This window comes from Oryza brachyantha, chromosome 6 (genome assembly GCF_000231095.2).
Source record: "Oryza brachyantha chromosome 6, ObraRS2, whole genome shotgun sequence".
NCBI lineage: Eukaryota > Viridiplantae > Streptophyta > Magnoliopsida > Poales > Poaceae > Oryza > Oryza brachyantha.
This window is the reverse complement of record NC_023168.2, coordinates 14,884,517-14,904,133: the sequence shown is the minus strand read 5'-3', so window position 1 is coordinate 14,904,133 and position 19,617 is coordinate 14,884,517. Positions and strand designations below refer to the sequence as shown.

At 40.7% G+C, this 19,617-nt stretch overlaps 2 protein-coding genes across 2 annotated transcripts; one reads left to right on the top strand and one right to left on the bottom strand.

Annotated features, from left to right (window-relative positions):
* Positions 1-5,630: 5,630 nt before the first annotated feature.
* LOC107304512 lies at positions 5,631-9,010 on the top strand. Its single transcript, XM_040525354.1, has one exon. It carries the CDS (start codon positions 8,119-8,121, stop codon positions 8,503-8,505), a length of 387 nt encoding a protein of 128 aa, XP_040381288.1. The 5' UTR covers positions 5,631-8,118; the 3' UTR covers positions 8,506-9,010.
* A 1,932-nt stretch (positions 9,011-10,942) lies between these two features.
* On the bottom strand, positions 10,943-17,840 carry LOC102716701 (diacylglycerol O-acyltransferase 1-2). The gene is made up of 16 exons (XM_006656996.3): positions 17,300-17,840; positions 16,108-16,188; positions 15,877-15,950; positions 15,710-15,785; positions 15,442-15,509; positions 14,570-14,693; positions 14,085-14,183; positions 13,846-13,947; positions 13,631-13,767; positions 13,231-13,312; positions 13,091-13,111; positions 12,830-12,892; positions 12,371-12,418; positions 12,127-12,189; positions 11,684-11,737; positions 10,943-11,593 (listed from the first exon to the last, which is right to left on the bottom strand). Exons 1-16 carry the CDS (start codon positions 17,537-17,539, stop codon positions 11,483-11,485), a joined length of 1,443 nt encoding a protein of 480 aa, XP_006657059.2. The 5' UTR covers positions 17,540-17,840; the 3' UTR covers positions 10,943-11,482.
* Between the last annotated feature and the right edge of the window lie 1,777 nt (positions 17,841-19,617).

Here is a 19,617-nt window from a genome sequence, read left to right as displayed (position 1 = left end):
GTAACAGTGTCAAAACGTTTCATGACCATGAAACTAATTCATTCTCTCTCCTCATAGTTTTATGTAAATATTTCCTTTTATGCTGATGTGACACTTAATTAATGCGCAGAACACCTTTATGAAACTCCATTAAGACTGGCCTAATACGTCCTTCTAATGTCTCAGAGCAGACAGCTATCCTTTGCTGTGTTGTAATGTTGTACCATATATTATTACTGAAGATTTGCGTCAGAATTCAAGCCATACTGTCCATTCCTATTGTTGGTGGTTCTATAACTTCTATGAATTGTTGAGGAAATAATTACTGGTTCCATGTATGGAGCCTCATTATGTTTCGCTAAAATTAACTATAAGCGAAACAACTTAGTAGCGATTAATAAAGTTTTGGATGAAACTGTTATTGGTGATCTACTCCTTCAGTCCTAAAATGTAAGCATTTCAAGGATTCAAATTTTGTGCCATAATATAAATATTTGTACATTGATTTATATGATTTAATCAATCCAATTATTACAGGCCAATCAGATGCTTAAAAAAGAAATCTAATTGATTCAAAATTAAAAAATTAACCACAGAAGCGACTAAAAGGGTATATTTTAATATCTCCTTAGTATGTTAGGGAACTTAGAAATGCTTATATTTTAAGATGGGGTATAAAAACAAAGGCTAAAAAGTAAACTATGATAAAAAAAACAGAAATAACTCAAAATTTAAGTTTTGTAATTCAAATTTTAGTTTATAAGTATAAGCATAAGAAAAAGAGAAAGGATAAAGGCAATTATATGTTTACGGTCATTTTTATTTTTTAAAAAGGTACCGAAAGGTATCAAATTTTACGAGCACCTCTCAAAAAGAATGAAATAAGATTGGACCTTTGCCAGGAAACTTTTACATATGTTAGACTTGGGTGGCATATATATGCTGTTGCAAGCATCCTAACTTAGTTCTGTCATTAGATCATCAGTGAAACCAGTATACATGCATTCTGTTTGTTTGTCTTCGTTCTCTGAATTTTTTTTCCTCCTTAGCATGGCTGCCGTGTGGATGTTTTGGGCCAGAGCTCCTCGGTTGGACGAGCAAAGCCATCAGTAAGGGAATGTACAACAGTGTAGATAGATATTTTCTATTTGATATATACAAACAGCTAAACATACAAGTTATACTGCTTTTTAGATAAATTAGACCTTTTAGAAAGCTTATTTTGAAACTAGTCCATAACAAAAACTTTAACCAAAAATAGGCCGTGGGCTCAGCGCCAAATTGTGTAGCACTGACTTTGTTTGATCTCAGCGTACCATGGGAGAAAAACCACTAGAGGAGAGGAGATGAGGGCATGCACTATGCAAGCCACTTAGAAAAAAAGTAGATGCCACGTGGGATGAGGCTACACACTCTACAGTGCAGAGTACTCCAGGTGGACCCCATAAAACATTTTTTTAATTTCCCTGGCAACTCTCTCTCCCCTCTCCTGAGTTCTCTCCCCTCTCCCGAGCTCTCTCATCTCTCTCCCGATCGCCGGCGGCATGTCATGCGGCGTCAGACAGCATCCGGGGTCAGGGGCGACGGAGCTCGGTGGCACATCGGGCGGCGTCGAGCGGGCGGCAGCGTGTCGGGCGGTGGGCGAGCAGTGACGGTGGATCCAGGCGGCATCGGGGCTGGGACGGTGGTGGATCGGCGGCGTACCGGGCGGTGGCGGCGCATCGGGGGCATATGGGAGACCGCATCCGGGCAAAGCTCATCGGCGTCGAGGCGGGGACGGTCCTCGCTGGTGTCGGGACGGCTCAGGCATCGGGACGGAGGCGGCATTGGCATCGTCAGTCCCCTGTCTCTTCCTTCCCCGGTTTCTCTCTCCTCTCTCTCACTTTGGGTTAAAGCCATTGTATCTTGCAGAGGGGACGTGCACCCCTATGGGGGCACGGTGCACGCTAACGTGGTAAACCAACTCCTATGTGGCGAGCTAGAGCTCCTCGCCATGTAGTAGCACAGTGCGTGCCCTAAGATGAGAGGGAGCAGGTGGTGCAGCTTTTTTATCTCAAATGATTCTCCCTATGCTGCTAACCTGCTGCCTTAGCTAAGCATGTTGACTTGAGACTTGAGACCAATATTTGATTAGTATTGCAAACTTTGCAAATGCTTGTTCTTCCGTCAGAAGTTTAGATCTAATCGAATTGTTCATCCTTGTCAATTGCAGGGTTAAATTGACTACCACGTCCCAAACCTCAAGATTTAGGATCTGCAATAGAGCTAGATAGATCCAGGCCCGTCGATGAGGGTAGGCGAAGTGATCGCCTGCACAGGCCCCCAATTCTTTGGGCCCCCCTACCCTAGCGTCTTTTGTACTTCTCGTCTCGTCGCTTCATCGCTTCATCTGGTCTGGAGCCTGGTACGCGTCGCTTCGCCTTGGTCGCGACTGCACGATGCACATGCACACCGCAGGCAGCAGCACACACGCAGGTGCCAGTAACCTCGACCACTCGATGACTCGGTGTCGGCAGTGGCGCGGCGAGGGCGATTTACCTGCCGATTTCCTCCTGCTGATGGCTGCCTGCACAATTCTATGCTCATGTTTTTTGCCTTAGGGCATGCACTATGCAGGCTCCTCACATGAGGAGCCCCAGCATGCCACGTGGGATGAGTAGCCTCATCCCACGATGCAAAGTGCTCTAGATGGCCCCACAAAACTTTTTTTTAATTTCCCTGACAACTCTCTCTCCTCTCCCTCTCTCCCCTCCCCCTCACTCCCCTCCCCTCTCCCTCCCACTCGCGAGCACGGCGACGGAGCACAGGGACGGCGGCGCATCGGCGGCGGGCGACGGCGGTGGCCGCGGCGGCCGCGGTGGCGACCACGACGACAGCAGATAGAGGTCGGGCGCAGCGGAGTCGCTGGCAACGGTGGCGCGACTCCGACGGCGATGGAGCGACCCAGCGGCGGCGGATCTGCGTCGGGCGGGCCGTGGCGCAACTTCGACGGTGACAGCGACCTGGCGGTAGCAAATCTGCGTCGGGCAGGCGGCGGCACGACCCGACGGCGGCGGATCTGCATCGGGCGGGCGGCAGCGCGACTCCGACTGCGACGGAGCGACCCGACGGCGCTGGATCTGCGTCGAGCGGGCGGCGGACGCCAGATCCGGGCGGCGGCGGCGTCGTGGAGGCCGGATCCGGGTGGCGGCGCATCGCGGACGTCTGAGCTCGCCGGCGACGCGTCGGGCGGGCGGCGGCGTCGTCTGGGACGCCGGATCCGGGCGGCGGCGCGTCGCGGACAGTGGCAGTGGGCGGTGGCGCGTCGCGGACGCTGGAGCTCGCCGGCGGCGCGTCGCGGACGCCGGAGCTCGGCGAGCGTCGGCATGTCTCTTCCTTTTCTTTGATTTCTCTCTCCTCTCTCTCTGACAGGGACACTGGCTCCTGGCGAGGGGACACGCACCCTAGCTGGGGCACGGTCCATGCCGACGTGGCGGACCAGCTTACATGGCGAGCTAGAGCTTCTCGCCACGTAGGAGCACTGTGCATGGCCTTGGTGTCTGCCTGCTTCAGGCCTTTAGCCTTCTACTCATGTTCAGGTATTCTTCAATCTTCAGACTCTCTCCTTTTGGCTAGTTGGTTTCTCGGATTAATTTCTTGCCTCAATCATTTCATCAGATATTCAGATCAGTGCTTAGACACAAGGTAATTTACTAATTTAAATAAAATTTGTATTTACCAATTCCAAATTTACAATGATTGATTATTTGTTTGATTAATTGTAAATTAGTAATTTTCTTACAAAATCACAGGATTTTGTATGACAATTGGATCAGTTATTAAATCAAAAGTAACGTGAATGCTTTCTTTTGTTTACAGAACAGGAAGAATTGTTTTTCCTCACTCGTCATCATGTCTTGAAATAGGAAGTATGATCGATATATTTTTTTAAATACTCATAATACGGTATAAAGTAATATTATCTTAAAGGAATATAGTTAATGTATAAAGTAATATATATCTTAAAGGAATATAGTTAACTCAGATTGTCCCTTGTTTATATTGACATATTAATTTTCTATACTTTAGGGCTCCAACTTGCATTTTGTTCCGGGGCCCCCAAATTCCTGCAGACTGAACTGGATAGATCTCTCAGCCTTTCGGTGAGTTGTTGTATATTTTAGTCACAAAAGGGTATATTCATCCTAACGGTGGCAAAACCTTGATGCAAAATAGAACATGGCTAATCAAAACAAGCATGAAGGTAGACTTCCTTGTCGAAACTTCGTTTCACAAGCCTATGCGGCATGATGAATTAACTAATTAAAGCCAATAATAGAGAATATTCACTAAAATTGAAACAAGTGTTGAACTATGGTGTCTTTTGCATGAAAGTGAGTTGGCTGGGGGAGAGTAGAAATACTAATGATTTATTTATTAGTATTTGGATTTGTTTTTCCAAATCCTATTGATGAACGTAATAGGCTGTGTGCCATTTCAGCAGCAAGAGAGCAAAGTTCCTAACAGAAACTGGCTGGTGACACGCCCAGAATTCATGCGAGTTTCAGCGTCATGAGAAGCACCTTTCCTGACAACCAAAATGGGCTGTTCGCCGCTGTCCATACGCATTGGTATTCTGGGTTTACAAATTGCCAATAGTACAGGATGGTCGTCAGCTTGGCTTGTTTAGTTCTAATGCTAGTATATCAGCGAAATTCAACGGGATGATAGGCCCAAACGGTATATTTACAAACGAATAATAATTTATAAATAGAACTTTTATATACATATTATATTATTAGCGATTCAAGAGTCAAACCTAAAAAAAGTGTTAGAATCAATTTTAAGTTTAAGATTAAAATTTTAAATTTTAGCTTATAAAACAGTCAAACCTAAAAAAAGTGTTAGAATCAATTTTAAGTTTAAGATTAAAATTTTAAATTTTAGCTTATAAAACATAAACAAAACCGAAAAGGTAAGAGTATCTACGTCCTTTTTTTTTTGGTCGAATTGATTTTTTTGGGTTGCTCGCGCTAAAGAGAGCAAGCTCGGATGAACAGACCATGCAACCTCCCTTTTTAGGATCCATTTAAAACGTAAATTTCCAAAAACACAATAATAGGAAAAAAAATTAAGTTTTAACAGGAATGCAAGTATAAAACAGTATATTTAAAACTATAGAAATTTACTTAAAATAAATCATAGAAGAAACAACTAAGAAACTTTCCTGTAGGATAAAAACCGTACAATTTTTCTATGTTTTAATCTACAAACCAAAGAAGCCGTTAGAGTAAACCTAGACTAGCTTAGCTGATTGAATGCCCATGACGGTACTTAAGAAAAACAATCATAGTATTGTCTTGCGTAGTCTTAACTCAGTTGGTGGGGATGTGGGGTTGTGTACGTCCTCACCATCCAAGTTTGAGTTCTACTGATTTGTCTTATTTGAACGAATTAATGTTGTTTTCTTTTTTCACCAAACCTTGGTATGTCGTAGGGAACACTCTCTTGATCATAGTGCTTGCTGATAACGGGGTGATTGTTCCAACGAAATATTTGTAAATAAAAAATAATCTATAAATAAAACTTTTATATACTTAATCTTAGCTATCTAAAAGGCAAGGCTAAAAAATAAACTTTGGTAAAAACCTCTAAAATTAATTTTAAATTTAAGGTTGAAAATTTAAATTTTAACTTATAAGCATAAGTAGAAGCGAAAAGATGGGGTTGAATAATTATGAAACTAGCTCATACCCATACACTATGTATACATGTGACAATTTTGTCATCTTGAACCTTTCTTATCAATTTCACTTTTATGAAGAAATACAAGAAGACGGCACGTCAAAATGTTGGTAAACTTCATTTGGTCGAAAAAAATATCGACGAACCTCATGGAATCATTCATAAAAATGTTGATCAGAAATGTCGATATATATTCTAGATTTATAACCACCGTCACTACCTTATTTTGTTTATTACTCCGTATGTTCGAAAATATAAGTATATATACACATGAGTTATATGCATTAGTTTGGACAAGGAAAATCAAGGTTAGCTTTCTAACCAATTACAAGATGAAATCTACAGATGAAGGAGTGAACAACCTATTTGTAAATAAAAAATAATACAGCTATCTAAAAGCAAAAGGTAAAAAAATAAACTACGATAAAATACCTAAAATTAACTCTAAATTTAAATTTGAACGTATAAGCATAATCCAAGTCAAAAAGATAGGGCTGAAGAGAAGAGACTGCATTTTTGACATTTTGTTCTTTTGAAAAATTTATTTTATAAATAGATGTCTAAAAAACTTATTGTATAAACAGACTTTTTTTTGACCACGCCAACGTCATTGGTGTCATCGTTATATAGGACGGCGTCAATGAGATTGACGCTATCCTTCAAGTGATAATGTTATGTTTATGTGATGGGAGGATGGCGTCAATGTCATTGGCGCCGTTCTATATAACGACGGCGCCAATGACGTGGTCACGATTAAAAAGGTCTATTTATGCAATAATTTTTTAAAAAATTTATTTATAAAATATTTTTTTTAAAAGGACCAAAATATTAAAATTCCAGCTAAAAGAGATCTACTGTGATCAAAGTTGCTGACGAAATTCCAATCGGTGCCGACAGTCCTAGTAGGCCCCAAAGTATCCCCATGTGTACTCGCACCCAACATTTCGCTTCAGTGTCGCCGTCGAGAGGAAAAGACCAAAACGCAAAGTTGCTTTCGTCCCTAAAAAGCAGGCATTCATTCATGCGACTCGGAAAAGTTGGAGGATCTTAAATGATTGGATGCTTCAACTTGCAGCATCCTTCTTTGCCCTTTCTTCCTTCCTTTCTTTCGATCTTTGCTTGCAGGATTTACCGGTCAAGCCATGAAATAGGGCACCGGTCAAGCCATGGAATAGGGCACGATTGTTGGATTAGGATCTCTCTGCGGTCGACTCGACTGCAGAGAGTATTCTCACTGATATGTGGGCTCAGTGTCTTCCGGACCCACATGTCAGTGACGGTTGCAGAAGAAAGTCGACTGCAGAGGATTCAATTCCTGATTGTTACTCGCTCAAGATATACAGGCAAACGAGAGAACGAGATCCTCTGACTTGGAAGGTCATGGGACTGGCTAATCGATATTTGAGGAACTGCAGTGGTGAGTCTCGTATATTAGTGATTATGTTACAATAAAAATATGATTCAGAAATTTAGTACAAAAGTGAAACTTTTTTTACTACAAACAAATAGGTGACCAATATTTTGGGTTTTGTTAATTTTTTAGATTGGTTAAGTTTGGCCCCAAACCACACAAGAATATTACATTATCTTTGCCGGGTAAAAGGTAGTTGGTCGAATCATAAAACTTAATTGTCTTTAAAATATTACTTTTCTCAATTAATTATTTCTGTTGTTACAAATTTATAAAAGGTACTAAAATTACCATATTGGAATATTTCAGTTTCTTAACGACAAATCTGCTCATATTATCTCCATGAATCCAAAATAAACATTGTAAAAATTATTATTACTCCAACTTCAAAAAAAAAACTGAAAATGTGTCCAAAAAAATAGGCATCCGTGGTGGGAGCGTTGTTGGAGAGGTGGGATTTTTTTTCCCTGAATTTTTGAAGAGAATATCATAAAATTTTTAGTCTGCAGATATTGCCATCTCTTATAAATGCAGCGGTACAAAATAAGGGACAAGTTATCTGTTGTTTGTTCAAATGTCAGCAGGCTAAAGTAAAACACACATTTGTTTCTAGGGGCTTATTTGGTTTGGAGGAATTTTAACCCATAGAAATAGAAAAGATGAAGAAATAGTAACGTATGACAACATCAATCCATAAGCATTTCTTTGAGAGGTTTGAGTGGTGAAAATTCCCATATGTTTTCTCTTTACAACTTGTAGTAAAAAAAAAATTTCTTTGATTCCTATGTTCATTTCTATGAACCGAATAACTTTTAGAGAAATCTGATTATTAGGAATTGTATTCTTTGTTTTGCTTTAAAACGAATAGGCCCTACACCTCCAATTATTTTTATTAATTCACACCAATAAGAGAAAAAAAAAGAGAGAGAAAAGGCAGACCCCTCTACAAATTTAAGAGCAAGCCAACTCATCCACCACACCACCATTGCTGCCGTTGCACACCAATGGAGAGGTCAGCCTCCTACTCAGAGAGGAGCAGGAGCCACACCGCCACGGCGGCCGGCGCCGCCTCCGCCGTCGGCAGCGACCTGAGGTGCCACAGCGCCTACTACGTCACGTCGAGGTATGCTCCAGCTCCTCCTCCTCCCATGGAGGACGCCGGCAAGGCCAAGAAGAAGAAGAAGGCGGCCGCCACCTGGCCTTCTTCTTCGTCGTCGTCGTCGGCGTCGGCGGGGGTGTGGGGCGTGCTCGGCGACCCGGAGCTGCAGCGGCGGCGGCGGGTGGCCGGGTACAGGGTGTACGGCGTGGAGGGGAAGGTGAAGGTGTCGCTCAAGAGCGGCATGAGGTGGATCAAGGGCAAGTGCACCCGGGTGGTGGACGGCTGGTGGTAGACGTACGCATGCTGCACCGGTGATCGCTTCTGAATTCCGATCAGATTCAGATGATCCACAGTTCTGAAGGGAAATGGTTCTCCAAAAAAGATTCAGATGTCAGCCTGCTTCTTGCATGCAGGTGTTTGGTTTTTTTTCTTCTTGTCATGCTCTTTCATGTTCTTCTTAGTGATCTGATCTCCTCCTCCATGCATCTTAGCTCGCAGTAATCTGGTGCTGCTGCAAGGAAGCAAGCATGTCAGTGTGAGTGTGATCATACTGCAACTAGATGGTTTAGTGCTGTTCTCTCACTGCTGTAATTAAGGTTCAGATCTGTAACTTCAATTCTGCCTGTGAATAAGTTCGCGCTTGTATATCTGGTCTGAAGTGAAAGGCTACGCAAAGGACCAGTGTATTTTTTTTCATTTATATGTAAAAAGGTTTTTTTTCTATTCTTGAGAAGTATCTTAAGATTAAAAAAATTAGTGTAAATTCTAATATCTTGAGGTATAAAATGTTTTAGCGTAAATTCTGATATCTTGAGATACAAATACATCTTAAGGTAATAAACTTTTGTATTGAAAAATATGGCACCTTAAGATACTTTTAAAAAAAAACTCATTTGAGAATATTGTCAGTAGTAAAGCCCTCTAGATTTGAATATGATGTTGCTTTAGCATCTTTGTCCAGGATTTAGAAGATACTGTCTCCTTTTGCTCTTCACTGTGTAAATTCAGCTTTGGGTTTAATGACGGATGTCTTTGTTTTCATCCCAATCCTGAGGCTGTCCTTGAGAATACAAGAAATTGAACGTACCATTTTTGTCATGAAGTATATATTATTAGTTGCTGTGCAACAAGCACAACTGCAGAAGTAAACGGCATTAATGTATCTTGTACAAGATGAGGAAGAGTTCAAAATTATTAGGATCAAAAATCTTAGTAAATTCGGCAAAATCAGAGCTAACCAGTTACAACATTTCAGTCCATAGCCAGTGGCGTTTCCAAATGTCAAAGTACAGGATTATCCTAAAAAGATAAATATCACAAAACCCCATATACTTTTGTTCAAGTTACACAAAACAACATGGTTTTGGCGTATTACATATAACATGTATAACGTATTACGGCCCTATAGTTGTACAAAACCACACTTTTAACTATTTTTAATTTAATCTAATATTCATATGCATTTTTTAATAATATCTAAAATTTCTGAATTCATTTAATCCATAGTCTAAATGTTGTAGCCACTAATTTTAAGTATTTCTCATTGTGCTAATATTCATTTAATTTTGCTACGCACCCAGGGTTATATGACACCTACTTAAAAATACTTTGGTTTTATGCAACTCTAGCCATAATATCCGGGGGTTTTCAAAATTTACTCTCCTAATAAATATTCTCTCCGTTTCACGATGTAAAACTTTTTAGTCTTGCCTAGATTCATATGGATATTAATGAATCTAGACAGACAGACATACATACATACATATATATATATACATACATACATATATATATATATATATATATATATATTTATCAATTGATTAATTTAGGCAAGGCTAGAAAATCTTACCATATGAAACGGAGGTAGTATAAAATAAGTGCTTGAAATCACAACAGCTTTACTATTCTTCCAGAAAAATTAACACACAATTATGACAGGTCATCCGACATCATTAACATGTTAAATACCAGGTGTGTCCGTTCTTTGTATGTACTACGGCCACTACCCAGTGCCCATTCTCTCCAGGTAATACCTTCCCTCATCCAAAATTGAATTCCAATGCAAATTTGCATTACAAGGTGGTTCATTCATCTACATCTAACTCGGACATTATGTCAACAACACTGCTGAGATACAGGCTATATAAGAAGTATACATAATCCACATGTCCGGAGAACTGTGTACAAATGATCTTCGGCTACAAGACTAGGACATCAGTGCAGTAATGTGCACGCTGCATTGCCGGCATGAGTTCTCTGAAGTCGTTAGGAGTCACCATGAACAGTTTTTATTTCATCCGTTCCACGTTATAATACTTTTTAGGCTAAACGAAATTCATATGAGCACTAATGAATCTAGATACATATATAAAAAATATACATAGATATATGGATAAATCTAAACAAACTTAGAAAGTCTCATGTATAACAAAGAAAAAATAAAAAATGGTAAAAGAATTTAAAAAATCCAACCTAGATAACAGATTGAGCGGTTGCTAAAACTAGAAAACAGTTGTCTCCAACAACACGCGTGGTCCACCGAATTCTAGCATTTTCATATTAGAAAGGTGCTAGAGCACACAAACGTGACATATGTACAACACTGCAACATTACAATCTATATTAGTTCCCATCTTGCAAGCGGTCATGGTGGTGCCGTGTGAACACGGCAGTAGCCCATATCGTTCTGCAAATTTGAAACGACAGTCCGTTGTTTAACATCTCTCTTAATAATAATATCAAATGGCGTTGCAAAGGTATTATCCAATGTTGGGTCAATCGATCAAAAACAAAAAGGACTGAAACAAGAACAGAGTGATGTTGCTTTATTATCCTTTCCAGCAACGTTAATACACAGTTATGGCATGGCATCTGGCATTATATAACATAGGTTAAAAAGCAGGTGTAGCTATCAGTTCTACTATGTATACATGCACCCGTTTTCTCCCCAGGTGAGTCTTCCCGCGCATTCAAACTTTGAATTTCCAACGCAAGTTTGTATTACAATGGTAGTACATTCATGATTCATGTACATCTAACTCGACATTACGTACACAGCACTGCTGACATGCAAACCAGAGGTTATACAGGGCCCACATGTCAGGAGAACCGTTTACGAATGTTCTTCGATCGGCATCAGTATGGACAATGTACACGCTGCGTTGCCGGCATGAGCTGACGGTGAGATGGAGCGAGGGCATTGTTTCCTTGTTGCGAGTAAATTGGCTTCTGATGATCTGTGTAACGGCAGATATTTTTCAATAGGGCTATCGGCTTGATTGGGCCTGTTGCCTGTTCATGACGTCATGGTAGTATAAAAGAACACACATAGGTTGACCGAGGATGCTGAAGAAGAACCAAAATATCATGTTGCCCACCTGTCCATCCCAAACAGTGGTCAGGTAAGATAACACCATGCGAAGAACAAATGCAATGTGAAATAGAACATTATAATGTAAATGGCATACCATTGTGTTATTGAATTTGTCTTGAAGGTATTTAGTCAAGAATACCAGTGGAATCTGAGCAAGACAGATATTAACAACATCAGCCTAAATAATACTAATGGAACATATGATTATTCATGATAATGGTACAAAAATAGCATTATATGGATGTTGTGCCGAGTCCAAGTGCATGAACGAGCTAGCATAGAACAAGCATTTCCATGGATGTGAATTAGAGTCCGAGTCACTGAGTGTATGAATGTATCTCCATGCATGAACACTTTCCAATTCTGTTGCACTTGAATTTCTACTGACTCTACTCTAACGTGGACAGTAAGTTGGTCATGGTCAATTGGCTTTAAGCAAATTCTACATGCCACAGTAAAGACTACTACAGAAATGCTGGCATAACTCAAAAGTGTAAGGGATGATAAAAGAAATTATACTTTGAATAGTTTAAATACCTGAAACATGATCCCGATAAATGCCCAGGATTTAAAAATGTGGCATGGAACAGCAATACATAGCTGCAAATCGATAAGGATAATGAAATAAGGAATACACAAAAAAATTACATAAAGATCATTTTATTAATAAAATCATAAGGAGCTGAGTTGTTTTCCAGTCCTAGTTAATGCCTGGGAAATGAAAATAGAAATGATAGCTCGAAGTATGTTGAATAAACCAGAAACAAGTGTATGCATGTACCTCATGAAATGCAGCTGAAACCAGAAATGAGATGAGGATAGCAACACCCTGCAGTGTAGATAAATCATGAATTTAAAAGATATGTATTTAAAAAAAAACTCACATTTCTTCTATCGGATGAGTATAACAGCTCAAGAAAACATATCTATGATTATTTTTCGTGTAAGTTTTCTATATCATTCTCTTCAAACTTCCATGTTAAATTATCATTTTCAATATGTTACTTATTCAAGTGTGTTGTCCCAATTTCTACATCCATCATGTTGGCATCCAGCCAACAAGCGTAATACTGTAGTTTAGAAAAATTGCATCGTGTGGAAACATATACGTATTACTCATAATGCTGATAAAGGCACTTGTCATTTGAATGGACCACATTATTAATATTCTGGTAATACTGAAATTCGCCACTAGAAGATAAAACATGCATGGCCATCTTAGATGAACTGAAGAAATTACCTTTGACAAACCATTCCTTATGCATGGAAAATATATATGTCGAATGATCCACTTATGAACAGGCTGACAAGAAGCAAAAAAATTGTTAGATGCCAGAATCAAATTAATGTTAATTAATAAAACAACCACCTCAGGCTTACTGAATCAACATTTGTTTAATAGAAAAGCTGGCAGTTATTTCAGAATAACTGTACTCAATTAAGTAATAAAAGTTTTTCCGCAAATAATAAAAACCGAAGATAAAGATAGAAAGCAAATTACCATATTCCACATTCTCCAATACTGAGGCCATCCAAAAATATCATCCCATTTGAAATGCATGAAAAATTAAACGTCAGCTCTACTCAGAGTTCTCTCATAATTGAACAAAAAGTAGCATATACTATTAACAGGTCTTTCACCTCTTCAACTGTTTTAGCGTTCCACCAGTCCTTGTAGAATTCACGATCACCAAAACGGAGGAGCTCAGCAAGAATATTCAACCTTCAAAAAAAAGAGAAACAAAAATGCATAAGCCACATGAGATAAAAGGTTCAAGTCCGGTGATGATAAAACTTTCTTGAAATGCAGAGAAGTGTTCTTGAAATCCATTGAAAGGTTCAAGTCTGTTTTTCCAATGAAAAGCTTATCATGGATGACCATGTAGAAATAATACACCCATCAGAAAAGTGATTGACTATGGTACAAAAAAAACATGGCTATCCAACATGTTGTGAAACGGTTGTTTCTTGTAAGTGGTGTCCAACTGGAAGGTGCAAAGAATGTAATACAGGTATAAAACAAGGTAATCAAGATACTTACCATAGATGGAAAAAACAATAGAACATGCAAAGCCACACATATAATGTTGGCACTGATAATTTTAGTACTCTTTCTATAGCATTCAAGAAATTTCCTTTCAATGGATGCTTGGAGTTCTTCACAATTGGATTTATGTACTGAAAAATAAAGGATCTTTTGAGTATTCAAGCAGCTTTGGAAATAAAATACACAAGGAATCATGTAAAGAGGCTCACTTGCTCAATTATGAAACCCATCAGGCCTGTAAAAACAACGCATTTTATCAGTTGTCGGACCACCCAACCTTTTCTAATATATGTAGTCCGCGGATAACTTGGCTGCATGGTGAACAAGAATGAAATTAGGAAAACCATATATTTTAGTTCATATGCAAAAAAGATGTAATAAACAAATTGATCATGGAAGGTCAGAATTTAAATAACAATAAGCAAAGGTCTAAGCCTAAGAACAGTACCTGGTAACAAAGTGTTGGGGCCCACATGAAGTAGACTAGCCTTTTCAAGTTTGGACCTTTAATGTTCTCAGGATCGATAGAAATTCCATGTGCTGTCCCCTATTGTATAAGAATAAGAGATGGTATTATGAAAGTAATCATAGCCACAATCATGGAAGTGAGTAAAGAACTAGCTAGGCTACAAAATGTGTACTACAAAAGCAATTCAAGTCTTATTGATAGAAAAGAATAATATAGTGGCACTTAATTCAGCTATTATTAAATGATATTACAGTTTATCAGGAAGGACGCGAGAGACAAGTTTAAACAGGAAGTACAGCATGAACCAGTCTTTGTAGAAGGAAGACAACAAAAGTTCAAGACAGCAGTTCATTGCTGACATACGTAAAATCTAAGCTGCTTATGCATTGTTCTCTATGTTTTGTAGTGAATGATTGTAATAGAAACCATGAAATGTGACAAATAATTATATAGCAATGATTTACCTGTTCAATACTTTTGGACAACATTCTTATATCATAATTTGTATGAGCAAAAGAAACAAGCTTCAACCAAATAATGCTTGCAAGAAACATCAATACAAATCCAGATAATACTGCTGAGTCGCACCTGAAATATTAACTGAACTGAGAATCCAGATTCATGCATGCTTCATAAGTAGCATTTCTTGTTATATCAATTCATTGACCCAAAACAGATAAGTATATAAGAATTATTTAATCTCTTTACAATAAACAAAAAGGTGACATATACTTGTAACTTCTGGCCTCTACTACCTCTGTAACTCTGTTTGACATATCAGAGTGACTCAATCGGAATCCTAAGATTCTGAAATGTGATTTGCACAGCATTGCCACAAGCTCACGATTTCAGGGTTGTAGGAATGTGCTGATATCACTCAGGTTAGTTCCAACCATTTGAATCAATGTGATTTACTTTTACTATACACATAGGTTATGGTTTCGGTTCACACTGTAAGTAACAACAAAAATGTTCTAGTTGGGTTAATTAAGAATCAAATTATCCATGACTGTGATGATTTTACTCAACTGAAAACAAGCATTGGACTAGATATATCATATATCACCATATAGAACTAAAGAAAAGAGTTGCATAAGTCGTTTTAGTCCAATTTTTGCATATTTTAGTATCCAGGATAAACAGAATGTTTTAAAAAGTTTGAAACTAACAAATATAAATTAACTTTGCATCCATACTATACCATATAAATACAGCATATTTATGAATAAGACAAATAAAACAAAGTGTATCCCATACCATCAAATATAAGAGCTCAAAGAATGCCAAAAGTAGATGCATCCAAACTAACTGCAAAGTCAAAAAGAAAAATGCTTACTTTAGAATCACAACAACTGGATAGACAAGGACAGATGTTGTAATAACGATATGGAGAAGAATAACCACCTGCAAGAGGTGTACCAAAGTCACGAACCGTCTTCTGACACTTAAAACAGTATTTCAGTGGACAAATCTTTTTTATTGGAGTTCAATAGGCAAACCTTATGCCAGATATGAACTTACACACATCAATTGAAAAGGAAACTTGGATGAAAAGATTCAATAACTCTAGAAATAAGTATTAGCAAAGATGAAAACAAGCTTACATGTTCACTGATAAGTTTTCTTTGAGCCAACTTCTCAGCCACAAGTGCAGCAAGCGGGAAAATTGGTAAAGTGAGACTGTAATTTGCAGATTGATTATTTTAAGCAGTGTAGCACTGTTCATCAAATTTCAAATTAGAAGTAGATGAATAATCTATTATATATGTACCAGCACATAAGAAGAGGCCAATCTCCCAGAGATGTTCCACTAAACCAAAATCCAGCTCTTATTAATAGGCCATACTGCATCAGTAAATACAGACAATGAGAATGAGTTCAATAAGAAAGTACACTAGACAGGACACAAGTACAGAAAGAATTACTATGAAATGCTACTACTACTTGGGGAAACAGATTATGAGAGCGACAAATGTTAATGCACTAGGAAAAGTAATTAAACCTTCATTATGTTCTCAATAATAAGCCTGCTGTTCACTGCAATCAGCACAACAATGCATAGATTCAGAAGGCCTGCATGGCTCTGCAATTAAAAGACTAGCTGTCAATTCAAAGAAAGACCAAGAAAAGGTGACATCTCTGATGATAGTATCATAACAAAGATTTTTGTCATTGGTTCAGTTATAGAATGCCGTTCTTTCAGCTAAAGAAGGAAAGGTGTGATTTGGAAGCATATATGTAGATCAATCCAAGACTGCCATCTTTGAGACTTAAATATTGATTGAAATCATGATATTTCTCACATTTAGGCAACTGGCAAGCATTTATACAAAGTTGCATAGAACCAGTCAACCAGATCAAAGGTTATGGACAAAGTGTTCGGTTCAGATCATTTCCCAGTTCCCACGACCAATATTAGATGGAAATCCCATTAAAGAAACTTGTGCCGATATTGTGCCAACATCCTAGAGTAGCAAATGTAAACAACCAAATCAATGCCGAGCAACATGCCTGTCAAAAAGGGGATATCCAACTAAAACAGCAGTCCTCTGACAGAACACACAGTTTATATGGACCTCATGCAGAAGCAACACACACAGCCCTTTAATGGCAACCCTGCATCTAAACTCCCAAGTATTCCCATGGCCACCAACCTAGTACAAGCCTTTAATGCAATCTTGCACGCACTATTTCAAGCCTAACACGGCAAAAGGCCAAACACTGGTGGCAATAGCAGCAGCTATCCTCGGCCGGCCATCCCTGTCTCTGCCGGCCACCGCGAAATTCTTGCGACGCATGCGTCCGGCGCCCGCCGGTTCCCCCTGATCCCCAAAACGAGCGAAGACAGCGACCTGAATCCGCAGCAGCAGCGTGTACACGCGAAATCTAGGCCACGATTCGGGAGCACACATGTTGAGCACGCGAGATGCTAACCGACAAGGGAACGGCTAACAATAGCACGGCGCAATTTGAAAAAGAAATTGTTTTTTTTCGGGGGGAAAAACGCCGAGTTGGTGAAGAACTGCACAGTAAGTTCAACATTTTTTTTTGTGTGTGTGTGCGAGGCGTTTCCTCCTCCACGGACGCCGCATCGATCGATCGAACAAGGCAGATGGAGATTCACGGCGGAGTGGAGCTGTGGAGGTAGAGGCGGAGATGAGATGAGATGAGGAATCCAATCGGAATCACCCCACCTGGCGGAAGATGGCGTCGGAGCTGAGGGGGCTCTCCCTGACGCGGCGGTGCGCGGGCGCCGACGCGCGGTACCAGAGCAGCTCCGGCTGCTTCTGATGCTGCGAGTCCCCAACGACGGCGTCGCCCTCCCTCCTGTCACCACCACCACCGCCGCCGCCGGCGGGGTCGTCGGGGCAGCCAGCGCGGCCACGCAGGCGGAGGCCGGCGTCGTCGGGGACAAGCGACGGGGGCGGGGCCATCGCCCGCGCAGGTTGGTTCTAGAAGGCTCGAGGTGGAGTGGAAGAGAAGGAGGCAGCGGGGAGAGGAGGGAAGGGGGCGGTGGGTTTTTGATGCCGCGCGCGGTGGTGGTGGTGCTGTGCTGACGCGCGAAAGCGACGGGGAGGACTGCCGAGGTGGAGGTGGAGGCGTCAGCGGCGGGCGCCACGTGGCGGGGCGGGGGTCCGGCGGTGGCGCCAGGCGTCCTCCGCCATCGTCACCGGCTCCCGCGGGATCGGCCGGAGGAGGAGGCGGCGGCGGCGGCGGCCGCTGTCTGCCTCGATCGACGCACCCGAAGCTGTCTGGTGGGGTCCATGGTATAGGTTGGGCCCATGTCGTCTCGCCCTCGCTTGTGCTGTGCTTACGTCAAATTTGAATTTTAAAGAGTGAAGTATACCGGCCGTTTTTAAACTTGTGCGCCTGTGTTAACATATTATTGTACTCTTAGAATGTAACTTTGAGAGAAATTTTTATGTGTAGGGCTCAATCATCTGACTTATATATGACTTCAATTGTTCAACAGCTACAGTATCACTTACTTGACTCATTTGTCTAATTAATGGTTACAATGTTTTAGTCGTACGTAGGTGGTACAATTGGGTCGTACGCGGGACTGAATTTTGGGTCCCCAAACTTATCACATACTCCTTCCGGTACTTTTTTGACGCCGTTAACTATTCTATTTACGTTTGATCTTTCGTCTTATTTAAAGAATTTATCCAAATATACAAAATTATAAATCATACTTAAAGTTACTTTAGTAATAAATCAAATCATAATAAAATAGTCAATAATTATATTTTTTATAAGACAAAGGGTCAAACGTAGATCATATAGTCAATGGTGTCAAATAAAAAAATCGAAGGGAGTATATCATATAGTTCTAAACCCGCTCTGTTTGCTGACGTGGCATATCACGTGACATCTACGTGTAATTACAATTAAATAATAAAATATTGTAAAAATAAAAAATATCTTTCATTACCTCTCTTTGCATTGTCTCTATAGTATCCCTTTAATCTCACTGGAGAGGGCAGGGCGTGTCTTTCTCATCGAGCTAACAGCTCAACATCACCCTTGTCCCTGGCCTCGCACCTCCATCTCCCTCTCACCTACCCTTCTAGTCGATGGCCACAAACGACGATGTTGGTGGATGTTGTGCTTGAGGTGGATGACTGTGGACAGGGTGTGGAAGCAGGTCGATGTCAGTTAGGGGGAGGAGCTCAAGTGGTGTGGCGGAAGCTGAGTGGTTGTTGACGTTCTTGATGTTGTTCACATTGTCTCCACCACCATTGGCTCCATCTTAATTTGGAAAGAGAGGACAAAAGGGAGAAAGGTAGTGTCGCATCCTCACTATCGTCGGAGAGGAGCATCGCATGGACACCATCAGTGCATAGGGAAGCTCGTCAATGTAGCGTCGCCAAATTGCCTCGCCTTCAATTGAGTCCCTCACCAACGAGCCCCCCATGCAACCTCCATCCTAGCCGCTCCCTTCCCTTTCATCCTCCTTCAAATATGGGCATCAAAGGCTTGGATGCCACAGGGCCAAGGATGGCATGTTCATGACCACTCCATCACTGCTTCCTCACCATATGTATGTGCCTTTCCTACCATACTCGCCGATAGACTGGATGGGATCCATAGACAACCATCGTGCTTTCCTACATACCTCGCTGCCAAGAAAGGGTTGTTGTCCTTGACCAAGCGGGCCACCGAGACCACGACGCACCGCTGAATACGAAAGGTCCATCCCTGTTGGAAGAGATAAGGAGAGGGGAAGAGGGAGAAGGGTGCCCCTTCCTCGCCATCGTCAATCGTCAACTCATCATTGATTATAACTACACGTAGGCACCACATGGCATGCCACATCAGCACTGGAGTAGGTTTGGAGCCCAATTTGACGTATATAATACCCGTGACAAGTTCAGGGACCTAAAAATACATTTTGAGATTTCATGGACCTAGATTACACACCTATACAAGTTTAAGGACCACACGTGCACTTTACTCAATTTTAAAATCTGATTTCGAGATAAATTTTAAGGTTTTTCACCATAGTTTA

Coding starts and splice junctions, on each gene's coding strand:
- LOC107304512 (XM_040525354.1), top strand. CDS start 8,119: ATGGAGAGGTCAGCCTCCTACTCAGAGAGGAGCAGGAGCCACACCGCC.
- LOC102716701 (XM_006656996.3), bottom strand. CDS start 17,539: ATGGCCCCGCCCCCGTCGCTTGTCCCCGACGACGCCGGCCTCCGCCTG. Junction 12,190..12,370: donor TTTCAGCTGCATTTCATGAG/GTACATGCATAC, acceptor ATCGATTTGCAG/CTATGTATTGCTGTTCCATG. Junction 11,738..12,126: donor TTATCGGGATCATGTTTCAG/GTATTTAAACTA, acceptor TGTCTTGCTCAG/ATTCCACTGGTATTCTTGAC.